At 35.8% G+C, this 17,943-nt stretch overlaps 1 protein-coding gene across 1 annotated transcript in view; it reads right to left on the bottom strand.

The window, feature by feature from the left end:
• The window catches only part of LOC130898091 (microtubule-associated protein futsch), a 172,034-nt gene that overhangs the window by 14,251 nt on the left and 139,840 nt on the right, over nt 1-17,943 (bottom strand). The window contains exons 3-6 of the mRNA XM_057807137.1: nt 7,524-7,696; nt 6,932-7,271; nt 4,319-4,542; nt 70-3,535 (exon numbers count right to left, since the gene is read on the bottom strand). Of these exons, the coding sequence (XP_057663120.1) occupies nt 70-3,535; nt 4,319-4,542; nt 6,932-7,271; nt 7,524-7,696 (4,203 nt within the window). The remainder of the gene's footprint in view (nt 1-69; nt 3,536-4,318; nt 4,543-6,931; nt 7,272-7,523; nt 7,697-17,943) is intronic.

Here is a 17,943-nt window from a genome sequence, read left to right as displayed (position 1 = left end):
CAGTGAAAAGAAATGTTTTTCCCGATTTTAGAATTGTAATCAATTTAGTAAATTTTAATTACAGCTTACCTGAATCTTTTTCAGACGGAAGATCTGCGACTTGTCTTACAGTGCTTAGAGTATCTGAAACTGTATCAACAATTGAAGATTTTGAAACTTTTTGAGATGGATCTGGAGAACTTCTTCCGGAGCTTTCGGAGCTTCTTGAGAAAATAATGGTGCCTGGTGGACATATTTCTGTTTCTTCTCCACCATCTTCACTCGATGCTGTTACTAACATTCTATGAACTGTACCAACGTCTTCATCAGGTTTCTCTTCATCTGTATCTTCGAGCTGCGACTCAACTTCTTCTTTAGATTTCTCGTCATCAATTTCCTCTGGTTTTCCAGATTTGATGTTGGAAAGCATTTTGGATGTCGCCATCATTAGCTCTTGAGATTCTCTAATTAAACTATTTCTTTTGTCTTCATTAGCTAATTTCGTTTCTACCGTAGACTCGTGTATTGAAGTGGCCCTCCTTTCTTCTTCTAAGAAAGAAGAAACTGCTATATGCGGTTCTTCAGGAATCGTTGGAATGTCAGTATTGATTACTTTCATTTCTATAGTTGGGGAATCAATGGTTGTAATATGCGTTTCGCGAAGCTCTTGAGTGTATGGAGTATAGGTAGTGATTGGTATTTTGCCTTCGAATTCTTCTAATGGTGCATCTGACTTTAGAACTTCAGCTACACCAGCAACTATTTTCATAACGTCCTCTTCTCTTTCTTTAGGTGATTTACGCCCAAGCTCTAGTTTGTCAATCGTGGTCCCTGTTAAAATTTCAATTCTATCTCTATCTGTTTGAGATATTTCTTCGTCATCTATTTTTTCTGTGGTACTTTTTGGTTCGACCAAAGCATCTTTTAGGCTTTGTAATTTATCATCAATTTTTTTCATTTGATCTGTATTCTCTCTAACTTCTTTTAGAAATTCTTGTTCGGTTGTTGGGACGATTTCAGGTTTGTCTACCTTTTCAATTTCTTGAGTTTCGATTTCTTCTTTGGTCAGCTCTTTGGAATCTTTGGCAGGTGCAATATCCATTTTTTCTGTGATAATATCGTTAACTTTCATATCTTTATCTTTAGGTGCTGCTTCTTCTTCATAATCTATAGATCTCTTTTGTCTGCCACTTATTTCTTGTGTTGCCTGAATAGCTTCTACAGTTTCTTCAATTTCTGCATCAACATCTATTCCTTCATCTACTTTATCTTTTTCCAGCTCGATTTCATGTTCTTCTCTGGATGCATCTACTTTTCCGCTTATTTTCTTTTCTGAATCTTTCAAAATATCTTTTTCTAGAACGGATTCGCTTTTCAGAACAGTTTCTGTTAAAGTTTTCAATTCTTCTTGCATCATCTTTTTTGCCTCATCTTCATCTTTATCTTTTTCAGGCTCCTCTTCTTTGACTTGTTCTTTACTGAGCCCGGTTTCTGGTTCTGGTTCATGCCCAATTTTCTTTTCTACAATTTCATTAGACTTTGGAGTTTCTACTTTTAATTCGTGAGTAAATTCATAGTCAACTTCTTCGTGCACAGGTAAGTCTGCAACTTCATCTGGAGTTTTTACTATATCTCTTATATGTTGTTGTTTGTCGAGTCTTATTCCAACTACACTTGGTAACTTAGAAACACCTTCAAACGGTTTTGCAGCAATCTGTATTGTTGGAATTTCTTTTTCTTTAGTTTCCTCTTTAATATATTTTTCTTCAATGGCTCCATTGTCTTCTTTTATTTCATCGAGAGGAATTCGTTCGTCTTCTGGTAAAGTTGGAGCAGTAGTGGTATCGCCAGATTTAATGTTGGCAGATACTTTTTCATCTGGTTGAGACTCTACAACATCTTTAATTTCTTCTTCTTCTTTGTCGGTAGTTTTCCTATCAGTTGATATATCTACTTTTTCTTCTGGACTAGTTACTTTACTGCTTTGAATTTCTTCTTTTATTTTAGAAGTTTCATCTGGTTCCGATGCAGTGCCTTTCAATTGTTTCTGGATTTCTTGTTTCTCGAGCTCCTGTTCTTCTTTACTAGATTTTCTTAGTTTTTCAGATTCTTCGCTGTCTCTGGCAAGTTTTTGATTTTCTTCTTTGGCATCTTTTTCTTCGAGAGAAAGCTGCTCAATTTCTTCTTTTTCTATTATCAAGTATTCTTCAGTGTCTAGTTTGTCATCAATGGAAATATCTTTAACTTTTCTCAAAGCCTCTTCTTCATCTTTTCGAACTTCCCCTTTTCTGAAGACTGCTTCTATTTCTTTTACAGCTTCTTGTTCTTCTTTCAACTCAGCTAATTCCTGTGCTTTGATTTGCTGTAGTTCTTCGGGTGTTAGTTTTGATATGTCTTTTTTAAGTACACTTTCTTGATCTGCAGATGGAGTACTAACTGTGCTGGAATCAGTTGTAGCTTCTTTGTCCAATTTTCCTTTTCTTGAAATACTATCAGGTTTTTGCACTCCATTTACAATTTTCTTGACAGGACTAATAGGTGCTTTTTTAGCTGGAGGCCGTCTAGAAATAGGTTTCCTTTCTACTTTTTCTACTTTTGGTTTGGGTTCAGAAGTAGGAGGTACTTTAGCAACTTCTTTTTTAACCTTACTTTCTACGACTTTTCTATTATTTGCATCTTTGGCACTCTTAGCTGGTGTGGTGATGGGGGATTGTTTCATAGATTTCTTAGCTTCGCCATTTTCGATTGGTTTTTTCGGTAGCGTAGGGGATTTTTTGTCAGATGGTTTTTTTCTTTGTTGAGAGTCACTTCTCGATTTTTGAGTTTTCGGTTTTGGTTTAGGTTTTTCTCCATTTTCTATAATTTTTTGTTCCTCAAGTTTCTTAGCTCTTATACTTTTATCACTTTCAGTTGAATCAGATTTTTTCACAGTTTTATCTTTTGTATCACCATTTACAGCTGGAGCATCGTTCTCTATGAATTTATTCTCTTTCTTTTCAATCGCAGTCTTTTCTTTGGGAATGATTTTATCGAACATAGCTTCTTTGGCAGTCTTTTTAGAAGTTGAGATGGGTGCAAGTGATTTCTCCGAACATGTTGGATATTTGATGAATTCTAAATTTTTTAGCCTATCTAAACCTTCTAATATTCTATTCTGTGGGCAGCTTCCTGGATAGAGAATTCTAGTTATGGTATCGTTTGGATTAGCAGGACGCCAGACCAGCAACGCAGATATAGAAATTAGATTTTGAACTGGAAAACTAAAATCTCGGCTAGATTTTGCATTGGCAAATAGTTTTTGATCACTATGGTTCCATTTTAATAGGAACTCCCTGACTTCTTTAGAGTCTTTGGCCGGACTAAGTACGTACATATCTAATGTACCATGTCCTACTTTATGGTACAAATTAATAGGCTCGGAATCTCTATAACAGACCTGAGGATTCAGATGTAAATGGCGTAAATTGGATATGATTTCTTGTCCTTCATCAAGCAAATTTATTAAAAGAGGATCTTTGTCTTTATCACCGTCTGGACTCAGAATTGATTTTCTCTCCTGAAATAAACAAACAAATCGAATAAAATAATTTTCTTCTCTTTATAACTTTAATCTGGTAGCTTTTAAAAATGAAATTGATATGATAGAAAATAGCAGATGGAAATTCGAGAAAAAGTATGGAGAATAAAAATCATACTAATCATTACTAATAAATGAAATCAAAACAAGATACTCAGTGTGAAAATAAAAATTCGGGAAATCATTATGCTTACAGTAACAAAAGAACCCCTTGTATAAAAAAATTCCAAAAGAGCAAATCAAATATATTATGCTCTTAATAAGACAATTAGGAGAACAACAAATATGAGAATACGTAAAAACAACCCGATAACCGAACCCAACGATTATAGACATTGCTCAGTTCCCCAAATCTGTCAGGTAAAATCATTTACAAGGTCACCATATGTGCTCGGCAGAGAACGCGCCAAGCATGCCTTATATTGTATTTCTTTAGATTTTAGAACAAACTGAATACAATTCGATCTTTGTTATTGAAAAGTCTAACAAAGATCATGCATAGTATAATTTATTATTTCTTATCTTAAATGCTTGAAATAAAAGAATATCTCTTCAAAGTCTAAACATCTGTTATAAAAATTACACGTTGGATTAGAAAAACTAGCATGAGAATTAACTCTGACAAAAAATGTGCAATGACCCCTTAGAGTCAAGTCAAGTCAATATTACAAGATGTTTAATAGCGCTAGAAATACTATACACAAGATATTGAGTACTTCATGTGTTAAAGAAAGTTGAAAATATGGCACATATTTATCTTACCTGAATATTACAAAAAAAGTGACCTATCTGTGGATAAAGAGCATCTTGTTTCTTTCTTCTTAGTACTGAACTAATTCCTCCTACATTACTATTATTCAGTCTTGTCATTAGCACAGCATCTAACCTATCTAAATGTCTCACAAAATCCCAAAAACACGCTTTTCTTGAGTAGCCTCCATCGAGGAGCATATTAAAACCATTGATTCCAAAAAGAGCAGCATCACCTTAAAAGCAAAAGAAACTCAATAAAGCTGTGCACAAATTCACTATTATATATGTAAAATTCACTTATATAAAAACTAGGCCATTAAATTTTAAACAAGTAAATGTAAATACGAGGGCTAATCTGTATATTTTGAGATGTTACGAAACTAGAGTTAGAGCATTGCATTTTTAAACACTACCAGCCATCAGTAATAAATGCAGTGAGTTATTCGCCGAGATACACACGTGGTACAGAAAGTTTAGAATAGGTGGCGAGCATTCGCCATAGTTGCATTTATTCAACTAACAGCTAGTATTCGATGAAAACATTGTGTTTATTTAAAGATATTGTCGAAATATTGAGTTCAAAAATTCTACTCTTCTAAGATTTTATACTTTTCATATTTTAAGTTTATTATAATTTGAATATGAAAGTTTTTTATTTAATGACATTTGGTGATTATTTATTTTATTAGCTTTTATATTACATGAACTTTGTATTTAAAATTTAAATTAATATGCCTTTATCTGCTACAATCCTATTTATATTTATACCTCTTTTTTTAAATTAAATTAAAATTTTACACTAAAATTTTTAGCTTAAAATTATGTCAAAAATTATATATTAGATAAGTAATTTTGATTTTTTACTTCATTGCACATAAACACTGTAATTTAAAGATATTGGTCTTTCCAATCTTAAACACCTTCATTATTAAAATAAGTTGTAAATGCTTCTCTTATTTTTATTGCTTCTTTTGTACTTGTATTGCTTCCAATTCTAGATACATCATTAAATGCATTGTATTGACTCGCCTCAGTTCTCCAAGAGAGGTAAAAATTCATAACTATCTTCACGATCAACCATTGAAGGTGCGATTTATTGTATGTTATTTTCATCTCTAATATCTGCCAATCTCAGCCAATTATGTAAACACACTGATGCTTGAACAACTAACAATTCTCCACTTAGAAACCAGAATACCAAAAGAATTCTCTATCGTTCTTCTGGCTCTTCCTAATCTGAAATTAAATAACCGTTTTTGATAGAAGAGAAGGCAATACTGTAGCCACAAATCCACTAGTTTTTCTCTGTAGAAAAATTGAGGCAATAGCATATCACTTTTCGGTGCCTTCTTTCCTTCTTAATATAAAATATGTAAGGATTCCTGGTACTTTTCTTTACATAATTCATTATAATAATGAACAATTGTTTGAACTAATAAACTGTTATGAAACATTTGTTGGTTATCCATTTTGCCTCACGAAATTATAACTGCCAAATCAATCACTATTCTGTAGCCTGGCAACAAATGTACGATGACCGCTGACATTAGCGCTTTATTTGCTGCACGAAAACATTTCTTAATGTTTAACTGCAGTTGATATGCTGCTATCACCAAGTAAATAGTAGATAATATGAATTTGTTGAATTTGTTAAGAGAACATGTGTGATGAGAAGTTTTGGACAATTGCTTCGTGCATTTGGTGAAAATAGTCCGTTACAAGCTACTGTGTTTCGCTGGTATAGGTTCTGTCCTTCAGATACAGTTAAAAACATTGAGATAGTAGGACGTATGATCGATATTATATACCTAACCCATCGAATGATTTTAAAAATGCATAGCGAGCAAGAATCGCAAGGAAAACGTTAGAAATGTGGAATAATGGTGGCGATGAAACATTCATACCATTTTATGATATTCATACCCGCCAGTAGAGCTATGTGAGGATTCACGAAGGTTCACAGACACCAGCAATGGTGCGGAAAAAGCAGAAGTTTGTTAAGAAAGTTAATCACACAGTTTTCTTTCGTAGTACAGAATTAGTGCTATCAATTAAGATGGAACATCAACGTATAGATACTAGTACACCATAAGATGTTTGTTGCAGGTTAATTTTGTATCCCGATAATGTATTGTTATACACTGTACATCAGACAGTTAAATTTTTGCGTGAAAATAATTCCAATAATAATTGCCCTCGAGTTTCTGGAAACTTGGGTTACAAAAGTGAATGAAATTATTTTTCAAAAGAGATTTGCAGTATTCTTGTACCTCCATATATTATTGAGGAGAATCCAAAACAATATTTCTTAAAAATTCAATTTCGTTTGTTTACCTGAGATAATTTTATTACAACTAACTGAAATTTTTATCTAACGAAATCCTATGCAAGATTTAATTTATCTTTTTAACTCCCAAGAAATCAAAGTTTTTTAAAATTATCTCAATTCTAGATTCTGATATCAATAAGAGTGCTGTATGTGCTCTAACAGTCTTAATATTCTCTTTCGATTTATTTATTCATATCTAGTTGACATTGCAAGAAAATATTATATCCTCTTCCCAACTTTCACAAGATAAAAGTTTCAAGATAAAAACTTAGAGACTATATGAATTTACTCACCTTGCCCTCCAGGAAAAACATACAACGTAGGTCTGGAGAACCGAATATTACCTACTACATCCGAACTTTCCAATAGATTTTCTAACGCAATAGGAATCAAGAACGGCGAAAGGTATTTTATGAATCCTGATAATGCTGGAGAACCAGATGTAAGAACATCTGTAGGGTTAATCCGTACTTTGCACGCTTTAGAAAAGGGTTCTTTGGGTAAACGAGGCCAATCTCCTTCAGGAGCACAATGGATATCCATGCTGATTCCATTTTCATAAGCACGAACCACACGTTGTACTTCCAATTCTTGGAAGGCTTCACAAAAGTCAACGTATGAGAATGTACCATCCTAGAAATTAAAAAGCTTTGTTACGTTGTAGTTTTTATACTAAAAACAATTTCAAAGTGCCACTAAATGTCAGACATATTCATAGTTTTATCTTTCAATATATTATATGCTAAGAAAAAAGTTAGATATCTTTTTGGCGATTTGTTTGCACACAACTTTCAAAATTTTGAACGTTCTGTTGGCGAAATTTTTTTGCTCCGTTTTTATAAAATGTTCGTCTTAATAATAAGAAATAGTTGAGAGGAGATTTACCTGTAAAGCCCAGGAGCCATTAGCGGCAAAAGTATACCCAGCATGGATAATATGACGATGTCTAGTGAAGCTACTGAGTAAATTACGCATACATTGCGCAAGTGTGCTAACAGCAGGATGGATTAGGATCTCGGTGACGAGATTTTCAGAAGCAAACTGTATTAGGCGCTCTCCTGTAATTAAAAAAAAGGTAATTATTTTCTAATGGAGATGTTCTATTAACTATTAAGTTATATACTGGGTGTTCCAAAAAGGTTTTTCTCTTTTCATCACGTTATAGCTATAAAAAGATATTCACTATGAAACAATTTTATTTTACAACAAAAAAGGAAGAAGAATTATTTTTAAAAATTACGTAATTGTAATTGCATTCCTTTATGCTGTCCCATAAAAATATATGAGGGTTAAATAAGATATTTTAGCGCCGTTGAAGGCCTAAAAAAATGTGAAGAATTCCATCGAAAGGTTTGCAAGGATGTAAGGATTTCCAGATGATTCGTAACGGCAGATTTGTTTATTTACAAAGCTATTTTAATAAACTTGTGCCTCGTCGCTGGATAAGATATCTTAGAATGTGTTAAGTAATACATCTGCACAAGAAATTCGGAGTAGATAACCCTGATTTTGGTAAAAGTGGTGATATTGGTTCAGTATGTTTTGAACCACTGTTTTTGATCAATTCAGGGTCGCTGCATATTTTCGCACCGAATATCGAGAATTAGGGTCACTACGGCACGAACACGTTTGATATTTAGAGGATTTTGCTCAGTCCGACAACCTGCATTCTTCGTATTTATTAACCCAAAAAAGTCTTGCAGCAGGGGGTTCCTTTATGAAGGCTCGATTTAGAGGGATTGTTTTGGTGAAATACTCAAGCACATTATCACTGATAAATTGTCTCATTATAAAGTTTATCTATTATTATTTGAAAGGCTATGAAAGTATCAAAGAGTTCTGACTGCAAATAGATACATCTGGGCAACTTTGGAGAAGTGGTTATAATATCCATCACACGACGAAAGTAGTGAATTTTACTAGTTACTTATTATTAGTAGCTCCATTAAGAAATAAAAGTGTCACCAAAGAACACATACGCCTTGAATATTCAAATTTGTTTCTCAAATCTTAGTTTAGTTTGCGATTTTGGTTTGAAATTAGGATTTTTCCATTATTATTAGTAAGTATATAAATTAATTGCGGAGGATGACTTTGCGGCATCCGTTTGAAGTAGTGTAAACAGTGTCGATTAGTGACAAACTTGTTAATACTGAATGCAGTCGAGAGTTGGACATAAAAGATTCACGTGTCCAATGTCAAAAGATTAATTTAAATATGTTCGAGGACGAGAAGATTGACATCAGTCAGAAAATACTATTATTGAATGTATTGAACAAGAGGATTTTATAGATCATACCCTAAAACGAAATAAACTCAATTAAAAATTTATAAAAGTTGACGATTAAACCCAATATATTATTCAACGAATAATGTCTTCTTTAATAAAACCAATTTAGTGCCTATATAGACATGATTCAGCACAAACTGCACGTAGCAGGACTATAAACGTTTAGAGGCCCCTAGGTGAGTTTTAATGGAGTGTGGTATCTTATTAAGACTGTCACCTCATTATTGTATTTATTCCTATAGAAATGGTTAAGTTATATCGTAGTTTCATAATGATGTATGGAAAAATTGTTTTGAACACGTTGAACAATTTTGGTAAACTTACCAAAAAGTGTGTAGGGAGTTTTAACGCAAAAAAATTAATAAATTTACTGAACATGATATTTAAATACAGTTTGAGAATATCACAAAACATTTCAAAAACTTCACAAAGCAGTAATAGAAAATTTTATTAGTAATTTTACGATTTCCCACTCCAATGATTTATGATAAGGACAATTAGTAGATTTACAATGCAGTGTTGTAACTAAACCATTCAATTAACTCAGCTTGAGAAACTTACAAAATATTTTTTGCAATTTTCTATACAATAAAGAAACTATGTCTTTCTGACCAGCTATTATGTTTTAGGTAGAACTATATCATTGACATCTATTCCAGTATCACTTTTAAATTTTAAATCTTTCCTCCTCTAGCTTGTGCCATCTATTCTATGTTTTCGTAGTAACGTTAGTCACACATTTTTTTGTAAAAGGTAGTAAATTAAAATTCACAGATTTTTTGTAATCCTCAAAGATAGTTGAATTACACTTCATCTAAGTAAATTTCTTCAATTGTCTAAGAAAATTACTAATTTGAATTCGCATACACTTATTAGTAATTTCATTTATCATATGTCTAGCAAAAAAATGGTTATTTTACAAATTTTTACAGTGTAATGGAGATAAATAGAATAAATTATATTGTAGAAAAGAAATCTTACATAAGTTATGTTTAATGGACATCTGCAATTTTAAGATTTACAGTAATCAAGTCATAATCTATGGTAATTTTGGGCCAAAAAATTGTTTGGAACATTTGGGAGTAATTTTTGAAACATTATTGTTTATTATGAAACTACTTTGATTTTTTTACAAATGGGACGTTGCTAAAGGGGACAGAATCCTTTAATATCTTTTACTTATACTTTATGTTTGCTTCTTCATCTAAGAATAGAACTATTGGAATTGAGTTACTGCCTTGATTTACAGTGTACGTATAAATATCTGGGTTGATTTTATTTCATAAACTTTGACATTTAGGTTATCTTTTGGTTATGGTAATTCAATATAACAAATGGTTTAATACATTTTTCCGATTAAACAAGAATCAATTATTATCTTATTAAGTCGATATTATCTAGAACCTACATATTTCTATGTCCTTGAATATTACTCCTACATTGACATATTTGAATAAAAGAAGACAAACAATGAAAATTCGAGTTATGTAGATTTGAAAAAAATATTCTCCGATCCTGAGATATCGCCAATAAAGATTTAGTTCAAAAGACTTATTATATATATTTAAGATAACATTTATGTTGTTGACATTCCCTTATATTTATGTTCTGTTCATGTTCTTGTTCTAATTTTTTTTATATGCAATGATGAGATAAAAGTCTCCTTAAGGACCCCAGCCAGCATATCATTACCATGTCATTGTTGAAAAAATCTCAAGATTATATGAACGAGTTTCTTAATTGCTGCCTCTTCAGAAAAGCTGAAGTCTAGAATAGCGACGTGCATTTTGATGGAGGATCAAAAGTTTCTCGATATCTTCACGGAACATTGTGAGTTTCCAGAACTTTTATATCAATTTAAATACATCAATAATATTTGTTAGACTGAATATATTTACGGTGTTATAGGGGTGATTGATGATGCTATTATTTTCATTTAGGTTTATCTTTTATCTTGAGATCAGAGATGTATCGTTATTCAGAGAAGCGCTGAAATCCTTGTATAACTTTTTTGTGGTCTTGGATTATTTGATGATATCCAGAGTTAATTCTGACCCTCCGTTTTGGAGACTGAAAAAACCAACTTTCATCGTCCGTATCAATGCAGCAGTGTATGATCACTTTCTACATGCTCCAAATAGTCTTCTGCGTTTGATATTCATTGTTATTTTGCTCTCCTGAAAAATTTTACGGAATAATATCTTCTCATCACGATTTAAAATCTGCCTGACTGTTTCGCATGGTAAAAAAATCTCATCACTTGATTGCCGGACTTCGTAACTTACTCCTATAATATCTGCTTTTATTTTGGAAAACTAATTAATGGAAGTATAGGTGTTGAATTCCAGAAGTAAATGCTAAGCGATTTTCACGTCATAAATATATTCTTTTCTTCCATATACCATCTTATTTTCCTCTAAAGATATTTTTCACAAACTGTCTCAATTTCCAGTGGAAACAAAATCTCATGAGAAAATATCAAAATAAATAAAACCATTCTCTCTCCCCAGTTCCAGAGTTTTCATGGATCTTGACTTGTTTTGTTTCAAGGAGGTGACATTCTAGATTTCACCAAATTTTGTCGAAAGCATTTTCAACATTGGCTTGTAGTAAGTAGTAGGGTAACTAAGTATCGGCTTCAACACATTAACAAAACTTACAACTTCCTTCCAACTTCATTTCGATTTCAAGTCTTCAACGCTAAATATACAGTCTCGGGTAATTTTCATAACCTCGACATTTTGTTGATAGAACTGTTGGAAGAACTGTAATTTCCGTTGCAACTATCTTGAATCCATCGACTTCAAAGTCAGTTCTAAAGCCCAGTATCGAATGAATATGCAGAGAAAATGTACGAGAGAGACAGACAACAAAAGATAACTTGACGTATGCAGGTGGACTAGTGCGTTGTGAGTTAGTTCGAGATGTAATCAGAAATATGTGTATTGGTTCATAATTAATTTTAAATCAAAAGGACAAAACAGCTCATTTGTATTTTCAGTTGCCTTAGGAATAGGTTTAATTTAAGTGTATTATTATTAAATTGCATAATAATCGATTATGTTCGAGTCGATGTCCCTAGGCCCCAGCCTAGTAGAAACAGTGAGAATTCTTACTCTCTTTCAAATGTTGCAATCGTATATATAGATATTTTATTTCGTCATGATTATGTTAAAACCTGATTCATAGAATACAATGAAAATGCCCTAGGTTGGTTAGGTATTCCAATGATCGTTTTATAAAAGAAAAAGAACGGGAGGTATTCGTCGTATTTTATATGTGCGTCGGAACCTTGGAATCGTGTATTAATATATACAGATGTTTCATTTTTTTCTGATTTTTATTTTTTCAGGAACTTCGTTCTTGATAAATTTGATTTTGACTTCTAATATGACATAAGTGAATGTAAAAATGCTTTTTTATCCATAAGTGTGATTTATTTTGATACAGAACTGTGGAAGGTTATGTACAGACGTGTTCTCGTACTTCCAGCGTTTTTATTTCTAACTTCGTGCATCCTTGTCAATATTTTATGCTTTTTTATATGTCATTACGATTTAATTGCCGAAAATCCTTATTTTAAATAAATGTTTTTTACACAATGGAAAATGAAAAATAATGACAAGCTGCAAAGGACTCCCAAGTTTGTAAATCTGCCATTAACGGGAGGTTCTGAGATTTAAAACTCTTTAGAATTGATTTTGACAGATTTAAAAAATCTGTTCCAGCTAGAAACGTAAATAACAGAGAAAAGTTAATGGAATAAAGAAAAACTTTACTTCAAAGGAGAATTAGATGGTTCAATGATTGTTCATATATTTTTTATTTCCCCTTTTCATTTGCAATATATAATAATAATAATAATAATAATAATAATAATAATAATAATAATAATAATAATAATAATAATAATAATAATAATAATAATAATAATAATAATAATAATAATAATAATAATAATAATAATAATAATAATAATAATAATAATAATAATAATAATAATAATAATAATAATAATAATAATAATAATAATAATAATAATAATAATAATAATAATAATAATAATAATAATAATAATAATAATAATAATAATAATAATAATAATAATAATAATAATAATAATAATAATAATAATAATAATAATAATAATAATAATAATAATAATAATAATAATAATAATAATAATAATAATAATAATAATAATAATAATAATAATAATAATAATAATAATAATAATAATAATAATAATAATAATAATAATAATAATAATAATAATAATAATAATAATAATAATAATAATAATAATAATAATAATAATAATAATAATAATAATAATAATAATAATAATAATAATAATAATAATAATAATAATAATAATAATAATAATAATAATAATAATAATAATAATAATAATAATAATAATAATAATAATAATAATAATAATAATAATAATAATAATGGGGTCAAGGGCAGTAAAGCGCAAAACATAGCCTCTTCTGTCAATTCCTACTCGCTTGCTCCGCGCGCAGACCCTGGTAACTTAGTAGGATGATTCAACCGAGATCGGGTACCCAACCCCGGTGGAGGGAGATCGCTACTAAGGCTGAAGCGAGAGGGATATGTCTTAAGGCAAAGTAGCATGGGAAGTAAAACGGAAGAAATAGTACCCCAGGTGAGTACCGGCAACGGCAGTCTCACCACCGATTCCGATCGGGTAAAAGCCCCGGTGGTCGGTGCAGGCCCCACGGATTCTGGGGGGGGGGCAGTCACATGCGAAAACGACAGGAGATGATAAGAAGTCCGGTGGATACGGCTGGAAGGAGAATACAGACCCTTCGGTGAGGAGATCGTCACTTGCGAGAACTCCACCCGCACGCAGAAAAGGATCCATAGGTGTTAACACTGGTGTCGTCTTAAATGAAGCTGCTACTGAAACAGTAACGAAAGGAGGCTCGTCGCCCACAACGAAGATAAAAGAGCCAGAGGTCTTCGAAGAGTTACCTCCCTGGATGACAGGATGGCAGGCTATGATGGCACTTTTGGAGGAACAGCAAAGAATACTTCTGACTCTGGACAAGGCAATCCAAACAATGAGTAACGCACTACCGAAGAATGCACCGATGGCAATCAAGGATTCCATGGCAAAGGCACTGGAATACATGGGTGGTCTAAAGTACAACGGAGGAGCCTTGAGAAAGTCTCAAGAAATTTTCAAGAAAGAGTTGTCCAAAGTAAACCAGCCGACGATGAGGACTCGACTGATGAGCAGTGAGTCACAGCAACGAACGCCGCAGAAAAAGAGGGGTGCCTCGGAGACTCCTGAAGGCGGTGCCTTTAAGCGAGGAAAGAGGAGAAGTGTTGCGCACGTTACGGACTCGGCGTTACCTGCGGGCGAAGCAACAGCCGACGAAGACTGGACTCTCGTCACAAGCAAAAGAAAGAAGACTCCACATAACGCAAAAGTGCAGGCAAAGGGCCCAAATAGAAGAAATACCGCAGTACTGATCAAGCCAACCGAAAGCATCACATACTCGGATGTGCTAAAAGCCCTCCGGACTACAGTCAAACAAGAAGAGAACGCAACGGAGGTCAAATGTATAAGAAAGACAGCAGATGGGCATGTACTGGTTGAACTGAGCCAAGGTACACAAGGCAGAAGCACGTTCCGAGAGAGAATCCAGGAAGTAATAGGAAAAGATCTCTCTGTTAGAGACCTGGTTCCGAAAACAACCGTTGAAGTCAGAGACCTCGATTCACTCACCACGATGGACGAAGTCAAAGATGCTGTAATTCGAGCAGTGGGGCAGACAGGCGAACTTAGAATACGTATATCCAAACCGAATCATAGAGAAATACGTACAGCCACAGTGGAATTGGACGAGGGAGCCGCTAATGCTCTTCTTCACAAAGGAAGGTTGCTGGTGGGATGTGTATACTGCCAAGTAAAGCTGCACACGACCGTTGCACGGTGTTATAAATGCCAAGGGTATGGTCACACATCCAAAAACTGCAACGGCCCTGACAGAAGTGCTCTATGCTGGAGGTGCGGCAAGCCCGGGCACAAAGCAGCTAACTGTAAGGACCAGCCGGAATGCTGTCTTTGTAAAGAGTTAGGTACGACGGCCGATGGCTTAAGACACTCAACTGGATCCTACAAATGTAAAGTGTACCGAGATGCAGCAAAAAAGGCGAAAGAGAAGAAATCCCGGAATGCTTAAAGTAGTCCAAGGTAATTTGAACAGGAGCCGGCTAGCCCACGAACTGCTGCCACAAATAGTATCCGAACTACAAGCCAACGTCGTCATCATCAGCGAACCATTTCGCCGCAGGGAAAACTCCTTCTGGTTCCAGAACGATACCAATACAGCTGCCTTATGGGTACCGAACTCGAACGGACTAAAAGTTGAACAACATGGTAAAGGCGAGGACCAAGTATGGGCAACTATAAATGATGTGACATATGTTAGTGTGTATTTGTCCCCCAACGTCGACGCACAAGAACTCCGTCAAAAACTGCAAAACCTCGAGGACGAACTCAGAGCACTTCCGAACAAGGTCATAATGGCAGGAGATTTCAATGCCCGAGCAACCGAATGGGGAATGCCGCACACCAATACAAGGGGAAGGCTCATACTTGAGATGGCAGCGAGACTCAATCTCCTGGTGGTCAACACAGGATCTACAACCACATACAGAAGGCCCAGGTGGGGTGAATCCATTCCAGACATTACCTTTGCATCAGAGATGGTAGCTGGCAGAGTCCACGAATGGAAAGTCACGGAGGAACTTACGGGAAGCGATCACCAGTATATCGTCTTCGACGTAATGGCTAGTATAAGACGGAGGGTACTCACAGAAGAAAGCCCACGATGGAACGCCAGAAAATTAGATCGAGCCAAATTTGAGACAGCCCTAAGAAATGCCAATGCTCAGCCTGCCGATGTCCCAGCCGTCCAAAGCGAGAGAAAGAGAACAGAGGCCGTGGTTCATAGAACTATGAACATCATACAGACAGCATGCAATGCCTCAATGCCCCGAGTCAAAAGAAGACCCCCACGAAGATCTGTTTACTGGTGGAACGAGGAAATTGCCGAGCTACGAACAGCCTGTATCCGATCGAGACGAATCGCCCAGAGATCCCGCAATAGGGCAGACGCAGAAGCACTAACGGAGGAGTACAAAGCAGCAAAAAAGGACCTGCGAAAGGCCATCAGCAGCAGCAAACACAAATGCTGGAAAGAGCTTTGTCAAGAAGTGAACAATGACCCCTGGGGTACTGGTTACAAGATTGTAACAAAAAGACTGGGAACGGCGACCACAGCTCCAACCGACACGCACCTGATGGAGCGAATAGTAGAAGGCCTATTCCCAACACATCCACCAAGGGAAAAGCTAGAATACGCCATTGACCCAACAGAAGTAATCCCATTCAGCCAAGATGATCTAAAGAAAGCAGTAGCCCTTCTAAAACCAAACAAGGCTCCGGGACCAGACGGGATCCCCACCGAAGCTCTTAAAGCCGTCGCAAACTGCGAACCAGAAATGCTACTTCGCATGTACAATGAATGTCTAAGAACAGGAACATTCAGTGCCCGATGGAAGAAAGCAAAGCTGGTCCTGATCAGCAAAGGTAAAGGCGACCCTAACTCACCTTCAGCTTATAGACCCCTGAGTATGCTGGATACCGCAGGCAAGCTTATGGAGATGCTGATCAAGCCGAGAATCACCGAAGCCATAGAAGAAGCAGGTAACCTCTCCGATAGACAGTACGGCTTTAGACCCAAAAGATCGACTGTGGGGGCCATACAAGAGGTTATAAAAGCAGTAGAGGAGACAAGGATACCGTGTCACGCAGCCCGACCCCTTGCCTTGCTAGTTACCCTAGACGTGAAGAATGCTTTCAACTCAGCCAGATGGGAGGACATACTAAGCACACTGCGAAACACGTTTCAGATACCGAGGTACCTTTTGCGTTTGCTAGATGACTACTTTCAGGACAGACTCCTACTGTACACGACGGAAGAAGGGCAGAGAACAAAACGGCTGTCTGCTGGTGTGGCTCAAGGTTCGATATTGGGTCCTGATCTCTGGAACGCCCTTTACGACAGTCTTTTGAAGATTCAGATGCCGCAGAAGTCATTCCTGGTGGGGTACGCTGACGACATCGCCGCCGTCATCACTGCTCGCAACTTAGAGCTCGCCGAAATCAAGTTGAACGAGTTGATGCGACGAGTTAATGGGTGGATGCACGAACATGGCTTGGAGCTGGCACTGCCAAAGACGGAGATTGTCCTTCTAACGAGAAAGAGGATTCCCACATTAGTGACCATCCACGTCAACCAGGAGGAAATACAAACAAAAAGTACCGCCAAGTACCTCGGAGTTACCCTGGACACGAAGCTGTGTTACTGGGAACATATAAGAAGAGTCACCGACAAGGCAGCCGAAAGGACTAACTCGCTCGGTAGGTTGATGAGTAACTTGGGAGGACCCTCGTATGAAAGGCGAAAGTTGCTGATGGCCACGACCCACTCCATCCTCCTGTACGGAGCAGAGATATGGGCAGATGCACTCCTGGTGAAGAAGTACAGAAAGCGGATGGCCAGCGTCCAACGCAGGGGTGCCCTAAGGATATGTTCCTCATATTGCACGGTGTCAGAGGCAGCAGTGCTCGCAGTAGCTGGAGTAATCCCAATCGACCTTCTCGCTATCGACGAGAGGAGCGGCGAGGTGGGAAGAACACAGGCCGCCAAGGAGGAGAGAATCCGCACCATGGCAGCATGGCAGGAACGCTGGGACAATGAGCGAAATGGGAGGTGGACCCACAGGCTGATAGGGCAGGTCGCTCCCTGGATCGAACGAGCCCATGGTAATGTCGATTTCTACCTGACACAGTTTCTCACAGGGCACGGCTACTTCAGACGATACCTGTACCGAATGGGGAAGCTGGAGACGCCGAACTGCAAGTACTGCGGAGTTCCAGATGATGCAGAGCACACCTTCTTTGCTTGTGGG

This window comes from Diorhabda carinulata, chromosome 9 (assembly GCF_026250575.1).
Source record: "Diorhabda carinulata isolate Delta chromosome 9, icDioCari1.1, whole genome shotgun sequence".
Lineage (NCBI taxonomy): Eukaryota > Metazoa > Arthropoda > Insecta > Coleoptera > Chrysomelidae > Diorhabda > Diorhabda carinulata.
This window is presented reverse-complemented; position numbering and strand designations above follow the sequence as displayed.